At 46.9% G+C, this 15895-nt stretch overlaps 1 protein-coding gene and 1 long non-coding RNA gene across 2 annotated transcripts; one reads left to right on the top strand and one right to left on the bottom strand.

Moving 5' to 3' along the window:
• Positions 1 to 2457: 2457 nt before the first annotated feature.
• Positions 2458 to 13366, top strand: LOC123347273. The gene is made up of 3 exons (XR_006573094.1): positions 2458 to 2522; positions 10528 to 10634; positions 12872 to 13366. It is a non-coding gene; the product is annotated as an uncharacterized LOC123347273 (long non-coding RNA).
• LOC123347272 (ribonuclease-like) lies at positions 9228 to 9653 on the bottom strand. The gene has a single exon (XM_044984672.1). The coding sequence runs from the start codon at positions 9651 to 9653 to the stop codon at positions 9228 to 9230; it is 426 nt and encodes a 141-aa protein (XP_044840607.1).
• Positions 13367 to 15895: the final 2529 nt, after the last annotated feature.

Below are 15895 nucleotides of genomic sequence, written 5' to 3'. Positions count from 1 at the left end.
GGACATAAGAACGGCCATACAGGGTCAGATGAAAGGTCCATCCAGCCCAGTATCCTGTCTACTGACAGTGGCCAATGCCAGGTGCCCCAGAGGGAGTGAACCTAACAGGCATTGATCAAGTGATCTCTCTCCTGCCATCCATCTCCACCCTCTGACAAACAGAGACTAGGGACACCATTCCTTACCCATCCTGGCTAATAGCCATTAATAGACTTAACCTCCATGAATTTATCCAGCTCTCTTTTAAACCCTGTTATAGTCCTAGCCTTCACAACCTCCTCAGGGAAGGAGTTCCACAAGTTGACTGTGTGCTGTGTGAAGAAGAACTTCCTTTTAATTGTTTTAAACCTGCTGCCCATTAATTTAATTTAATTTGGTGGCCCCTAGTTGTTATATTATGGGAACAAGTAAATAATTTTCCGTATTCACTTTCTCCATACCACTCATGATTTTATATATGTCTGTAACTCTTCTGCCCCTCTGAGTTGGCAGCAACAAGGGCCGGGTTCAGTATCCAGGGGTTCCGTTTCAATAACGCAATGCAAAACCGGCTCGAGCCCCCACCCAGTGACCTGGGACAATTACATACCACCCCCCTGGGTGCCTCTAGGAGGCAATACTTCCCCTCTCGCAAGCACGGAGTCCGAGTGTAGCAAAATCCTTTTAATAAAGGAGGGAAACATGCAGCATTACATTGGGGAAACACCACAAACAGGATTCATAACACAAACCATGAGCAAAAGACCCACCTCCAAGTAAGTTTGGCAATGTCCTTTTCCCCTCAGGGTCTTAAGTCCAAATCACCCCAAAGTCCAACAACCCAAAAGTCTCTGCCCTGGTCAGTGCCACCCCAGTGTTCAAAAGTTCATCTGCAGAGTTTTACCACCCCCCTCCAGCCTGGGTGGAATTGGGGGGAGCACACAGGATGTTAAGGGGCACCTTATGTGAGCAAGGCTGACTGCCCCGCCTCTCCATGGAGGTCTGCTGCAGCCTTCACCACGAGTGGCTGTGCTCCACCAGCCGCTCCGCTCCTCCAGCCATCCCTGCAAACCGCTCCGCTCCGCTCACTGTTCCGTGGGTCGCTTCAACCGTCCCACAAGCTGCTCCGCTCCACCAGCTGTCCCATGAACCACTCCAGCTGTCCCCACAAACTGCTCAGCTCCACTCCGCTCTGCTGCACTGGCTCGCTGCTCCAACTGTCCTGCAAACTGCTCTGCCAGCTGCTTAGCAGTATATCTTCAGGCTCCCCCACCAGTTAACACAGCACTCAGTGATCTCAGCTCAGTAGTTTTAGCTCTTTTAGTGATTTTAGCTTGTAGTAGGGGAGCCCCAGTGCTGGTGCACCATTGGCCCAAAGTGAATTCAGCTCAGCAGCCTCTAGATGGACTCCTAAAGGAATCAAAATTAGCTCTGCTATTCAACAGTGGAGAGAGAGAAAAGGAGGCGCAATAGATGTGCTAGGCCATCCAGAAGGGCCCATACCAACAGAGGGGTGTGTGTGTGTGTGTGTGTGTGTGTGTGTGTGTGTGTGTGTGTGTGTGTGTGTGTGTGTGTGTGTGTGTGTGTACGTACGTACGTACGTACGCACTCTCTCCATTCACTGGGTTTTGGCACCCATGTCCCTTGTCTAGCGAGTGCTATTTACTTGATGGTGAGATTCTCTGTCATAAGGCAGTTTCATAGTTCCTCATTCACATAATCAGGGTGACAACACTTTATTCCTCCTGCCCCAATAACAAAGAAATTGGGGATCCCACAGCTGTCAAAGTAACCATTTTAGGCTGCCATGGGCTATGCTAGGCGGGATAGGTGTGCCTGTGCAAACACGATCAGTCCCTGAAACTCTTTTCCACACTCACCATAATTCACTATCAGATGTCAGGGTAGAGCTCATCCTGACTCTGCTTACCCATCTATCATATCTCCCTCAGCCTCCTCTTTTCCAAGCTGAAAAGTCCTAGCCTCTTTAATCTCTCTTCATACGGGACCCGTTCCAACCCCCTAATCATTTTAGTTGCCCTTCTCTGAACCTTTTCTAATGCCAGTGTATCTTTTTGGAGATAAGGAGACAAGCAGTGCAGGATAGTGACCTAAATATTTGGAGGGTTATTACATTAAGTAAGCAGGGGAATGCTAGTGTTCTTCAATCTCATATACATTTGCCCAACCAGCTAGGCCAGCCCTTGGGAAGGGGGATGGGATTTTTATAGTAAGTGCTACTGTCATAACTATAAAGGGAAGGGTAACAACCCTCCTGTGTACAATACTATAAAATCCCTCCTGGCCAGAGGCACCAAAATCCTTTTACCTGTAAAGGGTTAAGAAGCTCAGGTAACCTGGCTGACACCTGACCCAAAGGACCAATAAGAGGACAAGATACTTTCAAATCTTGGGGGAGGGCGGGGAAAGGCTTTTGTTGGTGCTCTTTGTTTTGGTGGTGTTCGATCTCGGGACTAAGAGGGACCAGACATCAATCCAGGCTCTGCAAATCTTTCTGGACAAGTCTCTCGTATTTCAAACTTGTAAGTAACAGCCAGGCAAGGCGTATTAGTTTTATCTTTGTTTTCTCAACTTGTGAATCTTACCTTTGCTAGAGGGAGGTTTATCCCTGTTTTGTTATAACTTTGAAACTAAGGCTAGAGGGGGTTCCTCTGTCCTCTTTGAATCTGATTACCCTGTAAAGTTATTTTCCATCCTGTTTTTGCAGAGATGATTTTTACCTTTTCTTTTTAATAAAATCCTTCTTTTAAGAACCGGACTGATTTTTCCATTGTCCAAAGACCCAGGGGTTTGGGTCTTTGATCAGTTTGTAACCAATTGGTTAGGATATTATTCTCAAGCCTCCTCAGGAAAGGGGGTGTAAGAGCTTAGGGGGATATTTTGGGGGAAGAGGAACTCCAAGTGGTCCTTTCCCTGTTTCTTGTTAAATCACTTCGTGGTGGCAGCGTACCAGGTTTTAACCTAAGATGTTAGAAATAAACTTAGGGGGCTTTCATGCGGGTCCCCAAATCTGTAACCTGGAGTTCAGAGTGGGGAAGGAACCCTGACAGCTACTATGGTGAAATGCCTTTTTAAAATAAGCCGTTTTATACACAGTGCATGATAAAGTACTTTAGGCAAACTTTAAGAATATATACAGATTAATTACAAATACAACTTTCTGGGCAAAAGGTCCAGATACATCAAAGGCTGAAATGGCAAAATGCCAGGGCCTTAAAATTAGCAATTATAATGCCCCAAAATAATAAAGGAGCTCTTGAATCTTTTGTAAGAAAATATGTAACTAGAGTTTGTGGGACACAAAGCACAAAAACGCTCCCTGGCATTCATTATATGAAGTAAATACTAAAGAAAGAAATGAAGAAAGAGAATGGTTAAAACTAGAACAGTAATACTATCAGAGTAGAAAATTAAACAGCAAGTGCAAGAGATCGCAACTGGAACACCCCTCTCGACTGCAGTTTACAAGAAATGAAGAGAACATTAGGAGACTGCCAGGTGAGGTGCAGCCAGCAAGAGGGAGAGAAATTACTGGCTAAAAACAAGCTAAACATGTTAAAAACATGTCTGGAGTTGCCCCAAAAAAATTAATTGTGGCAAAGGAGCTCATTCCTGTGATCAGTGTGAAGTGCAGACAAAAACAGGGAACAAATTCAGATTTTGCGGGAATAGATAGCAACCCCCAAGAGCTGGGATAAACACCAGAGGCCCGGGTTCCCAAACCTGGCTCAAACCCACAGAATCCCACTTCTCTCTCGGAGCTAACAATAATATAACCCTACATCCAGGTTAAGCTTTTCCTTTATGTTTAAAACTATAATGATATATATCTATATCGATATCTACATAGATATCAATATAGATATATGTCTAGTGGGGCTGCAAAATGATAAAGCTAACCAAACTAATTCTAATGCTTCTTCCTTTGTCTCCCACACAGAAGCAAATGTAATAAAAGTTTATTACAGTCAAAGTCTTTGAATAAACCTGCATTGCTTCATTTTGGCTTGAATTTTTATACAATTTTCTTTTGTGCTATCTTAAAGGAAATTGTATTAGTTAATTAAAGTTTATGGTTCCAACCATTTAATAAAAGTTTAATTGCTACCACAAGTAGATTAACTATAAAAAGCGCTTGTAAAAATTCTGTTGCTAACTCTTGCTAAACCAGAGGGGGAGAGCAATACATCTCCCAGAATCTATTGTGAGCAGGGGCGGCTCCAGGCCCCAGCACGCCAAGCACGTGCTTGGGGCGGCATGCCGCGGCGGGTGCTCTGCCGGTCACCAGGAGGGCGGCAGGCGGCTCCGGTGGACCTCCCGCAGACGTGCCTGCGGAGGGTCCACTGGTCCTGCGGTTTCGGTGGAGCATCCGCAGGCGTGCCTGCGGGAGGTCCACCGGAACCGCGGGACCAGTGGACCCTCCGCAGGCACGTCTGCGGGAGGTCCACTGGAGCCGTGGGACCGGCGACCGGCAAAGCGCCCCCCGCAGCATGCCGCCGTGCTTGGGGCGGCAAAATGGCTAGAGCCGCCCCTGATTGTGAGCATCTGTTTTAGCAGTGGAGCTCTATATTTATTATGGAAAACTAGTAATTCATGTGTTAAGGAGGTAAAAATGAATGTCTGTGCAAAAACTTCAAAAGCATCTAAAACGTGCATGTGTGTGTGCAAAAGCACTGGAAATATCAGAACAGAAAGCAAAAATGTATGTTCACAAAGGAAAAAAATGAAATAGTAAAAGCCAGGGAATGCTTCTGCCATAGGCTGTACCAAAGCACAGATTGTGTTATAAATGATTTGGCCTCTGTTGCATTGTAAATAAAGTAAGTTCCTCTGTATATAAATTAGGCTTATTAAAAATCAGATCAATTCAAAGCAAACACACAATTTTTTTTTATCATGTTAACCAACTTAAGTTGTTTATGGATGCTTCCCACAGAATGGAAACATCAAAATATATCAGTGCCCAGTGGAGACCCTTATGCATCTAAAGAAAAAATATAAATTGTGTTATAAATAACAGACTGGTCAACTATACTTCAGCCTATGATCAACTGAGTATGCAATGGACTGTGTAGGCTTTATAAAGCAATGCAACTCCAGTGTGTGGCCACGAAGGCTCAGATCAGTATAATGGGACTGGGGAGAAGCTAGTCACTTCTGGCCGGTGAAGCTTACTAGGTGGTGCCAGCCAGCAGGAATGGTGACCTGTAATAGGAATGAAACATACTGTGGAGTAACTAATGACAGGAATTTATATCTGGAGGCCTCACTTATACTGTCATTACTCCACATTTCTGTTTTATTCCTCATGTGTGTAGCACTCTTACATCATAATAATGCCTGTTCTAGTGTTTCAGAATAAATCCATTATCCAATAGGAATCCAGATGAAGGTAAAACTTACCTATCAGTTTTTTAATGGGCCTACTAATCCATTTACTTTATATTTAAAAACATTTCTAGAGTGAAAACACACACACACACACAGATTATTCAAATTAGCAAGAACATAGATGAGGCAAAACAAGCCTTGGAAAACCTGCGTCATAACGGGGATCTAAAAATACTGATGTGCTGCACTTAAATAGAAGTTGTGCTTCAAGCTTTATTTGTGTTCCAAGGTGTATTTTATACAATACCAAAGAGCGGTCAAGCAATTGACTATGCAATTTATCAACAGTATGTGTGTGTCCCCCTCTTGTGGCTGGCTTTAGCAATTACTGCAGCTCACTATTTAGGCAGAGCTCAAGTCATTGCTCGTTTTAGCTGCAGCGGAGGAAGCGTTGGCTGCTGGTGGTGAAATTCCCTACTGGTAGTTGCAGAGCATGTGTGTGTTTATGCAGGCGCAGTTCAAATGGGTTGGAAATTTGTTACACAGACTGAGTGTGCCACATTCACACACACAAATGGCTGCTATCATTTACACACACACACACACACACACACACACACACACACACACACACACACACACACAGCTGGCACCATTCCCACACCCACTCCCCAGACACATTCTGTCCTAACACCCTGCCAAAGTGATCCCAAGGCATTGCACCTGGCTGTGCCATTGTGATCCTGGGGTACACCCGGCCCCCCCAAGCTCTTTGTACTTCCCAGGTTTAGGGGCCAGGCTGGTATGAGGCAGGACGATATGCAGAACTCAAGTTAGGCTCATGAAGAAAACACCACCAGAGAGACTGAGTCACTTGCGGCAGGTCTATAGAGAAAATAAACTCTTGGGATCCCAGGAGTTACATCTCAGACATTCCCTGGTACAAAACTCCCACTGACCCTACGAGGCCTAGCGAGATATGAATTCACAACACTCAACACTCAATTTCCAAAGGCAGGATGCTAAATCCCGAGTTATGGAGCCGGCGGGGCGTGGTGCGGCTCATGTGGGGTGACACTGGCACTCTCTCCAGCCAGCTGCTGTCTGTAGAATTGGCTCTCAGAGAGTGGCAGATGGAGATTGATACTTGGTGATATTTTGCAGTGATTTCCCCTGGACTCCCAGACTGGGCTTTCCATGGCAAACACCTCAGTCTGGATTGGGTTGGATGCCGGTTGGTTTGCCCATGGTCTTGTGGCAAAGTCCAGGGAGCTGCTAGATGCACACATCACTCCCAGGGGTTCTGTGGAAGGCAGCTGTCCTCAGATGCACTCAGACTCTGCATCACCTTCTCCAGGTGAAATCCTCCAGGAGCAAGGCGATGTAGTTTCCCTCTCTGTGGCTAGACAAGTTTAACCCCAGGTTGGGGTAGTGGGCTGACCGTGACGAGCTACATGGAGGTAAAAACTACCTGGGCTTCATCACCTGTAGGATTGCAGATCTGGTTTGGCTTTGTTTTTCCCCAGTGAAGAGTCACAAGCTGTGTGTTTCTTTTCTCTGCCTTGGGATGAGGTTGGGTGTCAGGGGATGTCTAGGGGCTCAAAGGTAGATAGAAAAACCCACAAAAACAGACACACACTGTCTGATTCACACACACAAACAGTCATTCTGCACAAGCATACAGGGTACATCTTCCGCACACTCACACACACCCCAGCATTCCACACACCCAGTGCGCCTTTCACACATGCACACTCAACGTTGTACAAATAAAGTAGTCAACTTAAACATGTTGCCAATTTCCTTAGATGCCTAGCTCATCCAATGTCTGTATTTGCAGCATTCCCTAAGGGTGTAGTGTATTTGTGTGTGTGTGTGATATTAGTGTTTGGGTGTGTGCCTGTGTGTGTGGTTTTAGTGCATCTGTGTGTGTGTCTGCATGATATTAATATATCTGTGTGTGACATTTGTGTTTGTGTGTGTGTGTGATATTAGTGTATCTGTGTGTGCAATATTAGTGTGTCTCTGTCTGTGATATTACTTTGTGTGTGTGTGTCTGTGTGTGATATTATTGTTTGTGTGTGTGTGATATTAGTGTTTGTATGATATTAGTACATGTATGTGTGAGTGTATGATATTCGTGTATGTATGAGCATTTGGATGTTAGTGTGTGTCCTTCCTGGCAGCTCAGGACCATGCAGGCAAATAAGGAAAGGTCCTGGCATGACATTGGCATCAAAGCATTCATGTCTGTCTATCTACCCATCCCCAGACACATCGGTCTAACAATCTATCATTGTACCCACCACTCTATCCACCCCAGACACATCAACCTATCAGTCTACCACTGAACATTCCACTCGCTCTAACTATCCATCCCTGGACCCATCAACCTATAAATCGATCACAATACCCTCCGCTCTCCCAGTTTATCCATACATATACACATCAACCTGCCTAACTCCATACCTACCACTCTATCTATCCATTCCCACACACATCAACTTATCAGTCTGTCACCATGCCCCCCGCCCCCCCAATCTATTTTTCCTCGAAAACATGTTTGCCAAAGGCTTGGAATGGGAGACAGGGGATGGATCACTTGAAGATTGCCTGTTCTGTTCACTCCCTCTGGGGCACCTGGCATTGGCCACTGTCAGTAGACAGGATATGGGCTAGATGGACCTTTGAGCTGACCCGGTATGGCCATTCTTATGTTCTTATTGTGCAGTGGGAATCAAAGAAGCTAACATAGTGTTAGGAAACTTTAGGGCAGTGGGCTCTCAACCTTTCCAGTCTACTGTACCCCCTTCAGGAGTCTGATCTGTCTTGCATACCCCCAAGTTTCACCTCACTTAAAACTATTTATTCAAAAAAGAATTAGCTAAGTTCACAGAGGATAAGTCCACCAATGGCTCTTAGCCAAGGTGGTCAGGGACACAGTCCTGTGTTCTGGTGTCTCTAAATCTCTGATTGATAGTGCCAGAAGCTCAGACTGGATGACAGAGGATGGATCACTTGATAAATTGCCCTGTTCTGTTCATTCCCTCTGAAGCATCTGGCATTGGTCATTGTTGGAGATAGGTATTGTGCTAGATGGATCACTGCTCTGACACACAATGGCCATTCTTATGTTCTTATGTAGGATTACTGGGTTCTAGTCCCAGCTCTCAGAGGGCAGTGGTATCTAGTGATTAGAGCAGGGCTGGTGGTAGCAGTCAGGACTCCTGGGCTCTGTTCCCAGCAATGGGGAAGAGGTTGACATTGGCCTTGAAAGCACAGAGAAACACTGGAAAACCACAACATATTTCCAGCACCATACTTAAGTGGTCAGTGGTTTATATTCTTCCTATCCCTGGTCTCACACAACAAGACAATGATTGCTTTTGCAGGTATCCGGCTTTATTGCATTTAGGGAGCACAGACAAAAAAAAGTGAAGCAAACGACCAATAACACTTAATCTTGACATATATGAGGATTGCTCATGATCAGGCTGAATACACAATACAAGAACATGAAACTGATTAATATTTCTTAATTAAAGGGTAGGTTTTTAGATGGCCCCCATGTGACAGCAAGGTTAACAAGATGGGGAAGGGCCAGCTATACTGTATAATGGCCACTAGGGGGCAGCAGAGGGTGGGGGTGGGGAAGGGGCGGCTATACTGTATAATGGGCACTAGGGGCAGCAGAGGGTGGGGGTGGGGAAGGGGCGGCTATACTGTATAATGGGCACTAGGGGCAGTGGAGATTGAGGGGTGGAAACACGTATACCATCTCACTAGTGTTTAGAGGTGGGTGAGGAGCCAGGTGCCGTGGCCAGTTTGGAAGGGACAGAGGAGGGTTAGAGCAAGCAGCAGGGTCCCCTTCTTGCCTTCCACACCCTGGCTGGGTCCTAAATGTACCTCACAAAATTCACAGGGAGTCCATTCAAGCAGGAGAGGACAATTTTGTTTGTGCCACTGAGTCCAGTGAAAGAGAAGGACATGTAGTTAAATGTGCAGGTGGTGATTTTGAAGGTCTTCTTGCTCTGGCGTCTGAGGCCCCCAACGGGTACGCCATCCGCTTTGCAGACGGCATTGATAGTGCTGAGGGGCTCGTGGATGAAGGTGTTGGTGTACTTCCAGAATACGCCCCGGTCCAACATCATCATTTTGCAGTAGGCTCTGTTGCTGACAGCTTTGTTCTTGGGGTTGTTCACGTGCTCTCTCTTGAATATGTCATTCAGCGGATTCCATGGGTCCCCGCTGGCCAGGGCCAGGCAGGCGACCAGCAAGGTGAGGGGCAGCAGGACCGCGGGGCAGGGTCCCTTCAGAGCCATGGCAGTGTCTGTCACTGGATTGACCTGCAGTGGGGGTAGGGAGAAGATGGATGGAGACAGCGCAGGGCAGGGCTCTGTCTTCTCCATTGATCTCCATCCATTAGCTCCTCCCACTCCCATGATCCCCTCCCACCCCACTCTGTCCTCAGAGCCCCTCCATATCCAATTATTCCTGCCCCATTCTGTGCCAGGTTTTGCACAGACCCTGACCAAGATCTGCCTTCTCATTCTCTAACCACTATTCATAGAATCATAGAATATCAGGGTTGGAAGGGACCTCAGGAGGTCATCTAGTCCAACCTCCTGCTCAAAGCAGGGACAATCCCCAACTAAATCATCCCAGCCAGGGCTTTGTCAAGCTGGGCTTTAAAAACCTCTAAGGAAGGAAATTCCACCACCTCCCTAGGTAACCCATTCCAGTGCTTCACCCCCCCCAGTGAAAATGTTTTTCCTAATATCCAACCTAAACCTCCCCCACAGCAACTTGAGACCATTGCTCCTTGTTCTGTCATCTGCTACCACTGAGAACAGTCTAGATCCATCCTCTTTGGAACCCCCTTTCAGGTAGTTGAAAGCAGCTATCAAATCCCCCCCTCATTCTTCTCTTCTGCAGACTAAACAATCCCAGTTCCTTCAGCCTCTCCTCATAAGTCATGTGCTCCATTCCCCTAATCATTTTTGTTGCCCTCCGCTGGACTCTCTCCAATTTTTCCACCCAGACCCATGGATAGACCCCAGGTGTCCTGAGTCTTAGAGGCAGACTGATATTGCCCTGTCCCTGTGCCATGTGTAACTCACCCCCAACTTAGTCCAGCCGCCCTCTGCCCCAGCCTTGTTCTGTATCCAACACTTCACACTTTTGTTTGCTGTGTAGATGCATCCTGAGTCCTGACCTACTGGCACCCCATACCTGTCGTCAGAGAGATGGATCCTGGTGTCTGCCGAGCTGAACCTCACCTTGATCCTCCCTCCCATCTTGGCGTATGTTATATAGAGCTCAACCAGACATGGAGGGGGAGGAGTTGGAAGAGGAAGTCTAATAAGCAATTGGATTAGCATAATTTCCTGACAGCTGGCAATTAAAAGCAGTGGCCCAGCAGGCAGGGCATGGGTGGAGAACAAACAGCATGTGTCCTGCCAGAGAGGCGGAGTCCACAAAAACATCTAAAGGTTTGTCTACCCAGCAAGTAAAGGTGTGATTGTAGAGCAGGTGGGCAGAGACATTCCAGCTTTAATTGTTACTGTGGGCAAGGATAGAGGGCAGCACAGACTTCACTGCAGGATAGCTGCTCCAATGCCAGCTCACCAGCGACCTGGGGTACCAGCTCTGGTTGCCAGCCTGTGCTAAACCTGTGCTACTTTGTTTCCACTGTTATTGTTACTCATGTTAGCTAGAATAAAAGTAATGTAGGTACGCCCACCCCTGCTGCAATCACCCTTTTGTTTGCTGTTTAGACGCACCCCGAGTCCTGACCCACTGGCACCTTCCTCATCCAAGCCTAGCCTAGAAACTCACAGCTCTGCCAGTGCCCCCCAGTCCTGGGCTGCAGCCCCCTGCTAGCCCAGCTCTGGATTCTGTTGTAGTCATTCAGATGGAAAACATGGGCCCAAAGTGTCAAAGGTGTTAATGTGCCTCTATCACTGGCCACCCTTAAGCAGATTTAAACACGGTTCGGGGTTTGGTATCCAGCCTGCTCAGTCCCATGGTGAACACGCCTTGCATCCGACGAAGTGGGTATTCACCCACGAAAGCTCATGCTCCAAAACGTCTGATAGTCTGTAAGGTGCCACAGGATTCTTTGCTGCTTTTACAGATCCAGACTAACACAGCTACCCCTCTGATACTTGACACCATTAAAAGTCCTTAAAGAGACAGAAAAAGAGTCACAGTCAATTCTTTATATTTCAGATGTTTTAAGTAAGGCTTTCATTTTAATAGCCTCCCCTTCTTCCATCTCCCTTCAGCTGGACAGTTTTAGAAGGAACAAAGAATCCTGTGGCACCTTATAGACTAACAGACGTTTTGCAGCATGAGCTTTCGTGGGTGAATACCCACTTCTTCAGATGCAAGTCTTGCATCTGAAGAAGTGGGTATTCACCCACGAAAGCTCATGCTGCAAAACGTCTGTTAGTCTATAAGGTGCCACAAGATTCTTTGTTGCTTTTACAGATCCAGACTAACACGGCTACCCCTCTGATACTTGACAGTTTTAGAAGGAACGTTCACACCCCCACCCCAAAGTCTCCAAAGTGGTGAAGATGGTAAGAATGTCCTTCTAGGAAAAAGGAAAGAAGTTAGCTGAGATGGGCTGGAGCAGCTGCTGCTACAGTTCTTTTTTTTAGAAGACAACACAAGACAAACACACACAACAGGACAGCAAAAAAAGGGAATTGCAAAGAGAGAAAATGCAGCTTTTGTCTCTAGTGTTGGCTCTCCTTTGTAGCCGCGCCATTGAAGAAACACAGGCCTGGCATCACGGTCTGATCAGTCACTCAGAGACTTGGCAGACTGGTACCCGCATCGGGTTGTGTAGGACACAGGCTCACAGCAGTGTTGTGAAATATCCAGTCTTGGCTGGCTAAGTCAGACTCTTATTAGATAGAAAGACAAAGGAGAGGGGTAGGAAAGACAAGAACTAAGGCAGAGAACAAAAAGGTGGGGGAGACAAAATCTCATCTTGCAGGTGTGGCTGGGACTTAGACGGAACTGGTTGAGATGGGTGGCCATGTCATCTGGGTCCCTCTCTCTGTCTCCTGGTTTGGTCAAGATGTCTCTTGGGTTAGGATGAAGGAGGCCCAAAGGTGTCATGCTGGATTCCATGGTTCCAGGAGATGGCCAGGGTGGCAGCCATGATAGTAAATCTCACTGCTTCCCCTGCATTCGGTCGGTAATTGTTGCATTTTCTTCCTCTCCTCCCTCAATTTATCTCCCAAACTGGCCTTTTTCAAGGGTGTCTACATTGCTTTGGTGAATTGCTGGTGTCAGTAAAGGTAGACAGGAAATTAGCCTGCACCACTGGATCAAATGCCCCTAGCACAAATTAACTGTGACCACAGCAAGACTTGAACTCACACCACCCAATTGCCAGAACAAGCATTTGAACTGCTGAGTAATGGAACCGAAAACATCTGTTGTTGGCAGAATATCACAACAGGTGATGGGCTGATGTACATTGCACATGCTGACATCTGAGTGATGCATTATTCTTTCTCTGCAGGATAAGAGTGATTCTCTGAAGGAAGAAGAACCCCCATTGGATGTCTGCTCTTTTTATGAGGGGCAGAAATGTTCCTGTGGAATTTTAATAACGAAAGGAGAGTGAGATGGGGAAGGACACAGTGGAAGAGATGGACAGATGAGCAGAGTAAATTACATCTTCTTGGGACCAAGGGACATTCAAAGCGATGCACTAAGGGACACAAGACCGAGACACACCACATGAAGCAACAAGGGGCATGGCCAAAGCTCTGACTCACACAAGCAAGAAGCACAACTGCACACAACACAAACTCACCGCAAAAAGATCTAAACAGACACAGAAGGGAGAGGAGGGATGCAAGATGCACTCAAGCAAGAAGCACATATGCACAAAACACACACACAAGAAATATAACACGAGACACACAAGACTTCCACAAACAAGGGATTCAAATACACAATATACAAACAAACAGAAGGCGAAACATGCAAGACTGACATACAAATACACACATGAGCCCATACACGGAAAGATGTCTCTCTCTCTCTCTCTCTCTCTCTCTCTCTCTCTCTCTCTCTCTCTCTCTCTCACACACACACACACACACACACACACACACACACACACACACACAGAGTTTTGTGATTTCCTTATTGTTCATTGATTACCAGTAGAAAGGGGCTTACACTGGTAAAGCTTATTGCCTTCAACAGAAAGGAATCAGCTGTACTGGTATAAAGCCTGGTTTTACTATTATATCTGAATCCACAGTAATAGAAGTACTGGCATAATAGTAAAATTGGTACAGATACTGCTCTCTGTTTATCCATCCCCAAACACACCCGTCTCTCTCTCTCTCTCTCTCTCCCCCTCCCTCCCTCCCTCTCTTTCTCTCTCCACCAGTCCCTCCCTGTACACACCCATATTCCTCTTCATCTACTAACATTTTTTCCCATCCCACTGTAGGAGTCTCTGATGACTAGTAATTACTCTTGGTCCATGGGAAGTTGTTTTTGCCATGAGAATTCCTGGCAGGTAGTTCGGATCGCACGGCCAAACTAGGGAAGAGGCCACCAGGTATAATTAACATATAGATTGGGAGTCAAAGGCCCATCTTTCCTTGCATTCTTAAAAGCTTCCAAACTAGCTAATGTCCTAGTTTCACTAAGGAGGTCATGTTCCACGTTCAGCCAATAATTTTTCTATTTGGAGGAAGTAACCAGGGGCACATCCATTTTAAACTTAGTTCTGACCAATGGGGGAGAATTGATTATGAATGTGAAGGTGGAAGGCAATGTGGGTGAACGTGATCACGAAAAGGTAGATTTCATGGTTCTCAGGAAAGGAAGGAGTGAAGACCATGGAAATTTGGACAACTGATAGGTAAAGTACCATGGGAAGAAATTCTAAGAGATACAGGATTTCAGAAGAGCTGGCAGTTTCTCAAGGAAACAAGGAAACAAACTATCCCAGTGCGAAGGAATGCTAGGAAGAATAGTAACTGGCCAATATGGCTCCAGTGGGAGCTCTTTAATGAGCTGAAAATAAAAAAAAAAGAATCCTACAAAATAGTGGAAAAATGAATGAATTGCTAAGGAGGAGTACAAAAGAATAGCACAAGCATATAGGGACAAAATCTGAAATGCTCAGGTACAAAATAAGTTACATCTAGCAAGGGACATAAAAGGCAGTAAGAAGAGGTTCTTTAAATAATTAGGAGCAAGCAAAAAATGAAGGAAATTGTAAATCCTCTACTTATCAGGGAAGGAGAGCTAATAAGTGATGACATCAAATCCCTATTTGCTTCAGTTTTCATTAGAATGGTTAACGGTGATCAGATACTCAACTTAATTAATATTAACAAGAAGGAGAAAGGAACACAAGCCCAAATGGGGAAAAAACAGGTTAAAGAATATTTAGGTAAGTTACAGGTATTAAATTTGGCAGGGCCTGATTAAATTAATCCTGGAGTACTTAAGGAACCAGCTGAAGCTATCTCAGAACTGTTAGCAAGGATCTGCAATAACTCATGGAGGAAGGGTGAGGTCCCAGAACACTGGAGAATGGAAAACATAGTAACTGATGTTTTAAAAAAGGGAACAAAGAGGACCCAGTCAGTCTAACTTTGTTACCTGGAAAGAGTCTGGAACAAATTATTAAACAATCAATTTGTAAGCACCTAGACCAGGGGTGGGCAAACTTTTTGGGCCGAGGGCCACATCTGGGTGGGGAAATTGTATGCAGGGCCGGGGCGGGGGTTGGGGTGCAAGAGGGAGTATGGGATGTGGGAGGGGGTGTGGTGTGCAGGAAGGGGCTCAGGGCAAGGGATTGGGGCAGAGGAGGGGTGCAGGGCATATGAGGGAGCTCGGAAGGGGGTTGGCGTGCAGGAGGGGTGCCGAGTGCGAGAGGGGGCTCAGGGCAGGGGGTAGGGGTGCAGGAGGGGTGGGAGGTGCAGGCAGAGGGCTTAGGACAGGGAGTTGGGGGGCGGGGTGCAGGAGGGGTTCGGGCTCTGGCCCGTGCCACTTACCTAAAGCGGCTCTGGGATGGCAGCGGTGCAAACCGGGGCCAGGGTAGGCTCCCTGCACACCTGCCCTGGCCCCATGCTGCGCCGTTCCGGAAAGCGCCGTGGCCCCTGGGGGAAGGGGGGTGGAGGGCTCCACATGCGCTGCCCTTGCCGTGCCTCCAGGTACCTCCTCCAAAGCTCCCATTGGCCATGGTTCCCCGTTCCCAACCAATGGGAGCTGCGGGAGGCAGTGCCTGGCGGCAAGGGCAACACATGGAGCCCTCTGCCCCCCCGGGGGGCTGCAGAGAAGTGGTGCCGGCCGCTTCTGAGACCGGTGTGGGGCCTGCAGCACCACGGGGGGCAATCCCACGGGCCGGATCCAAAGCCCTGAGGGGCCGGATCCGGCCCGTGGGCCGTGGTTTGCCCACCCCTGACCTAGAGGATAATAGAGTTAAAAGGAATAGCCAGCATGGATTGGTCAAAAGCAAATCAAGCCAAAGCAACCTAATTTCCTTCTTTGACCAAGGCTACTGCCCAAG

This window comes from Mauremys mutica, chromosome 13 (assembly GCF_020497125.1).
Source record: "Mauremys mutica isolate MM-2020 ecotype Southern chromosome 13, ASM2049712v1, whole genome shotgun sequence".
NCBI classification, from domain to species: domain Eukaryota; kingdom Metazoa; phylum Chordata; order Testudines; family Geoemydidae; genus Mauremys; species Mauremys mutica.
This window is presented reverse-complemented; position numbering and strand designations above follow the sequence as displayed.

Bases quoted from the DNA above. Each gene is read 5' to 3' on its own strand.
- LOC123347272 (XM_044984672.1), bottom strand. From the start codon at position 9,653: ATGGCTCTGAAGGGACCCTGCCCCGCGGTCCTGCTGCCCCTCACCTTG.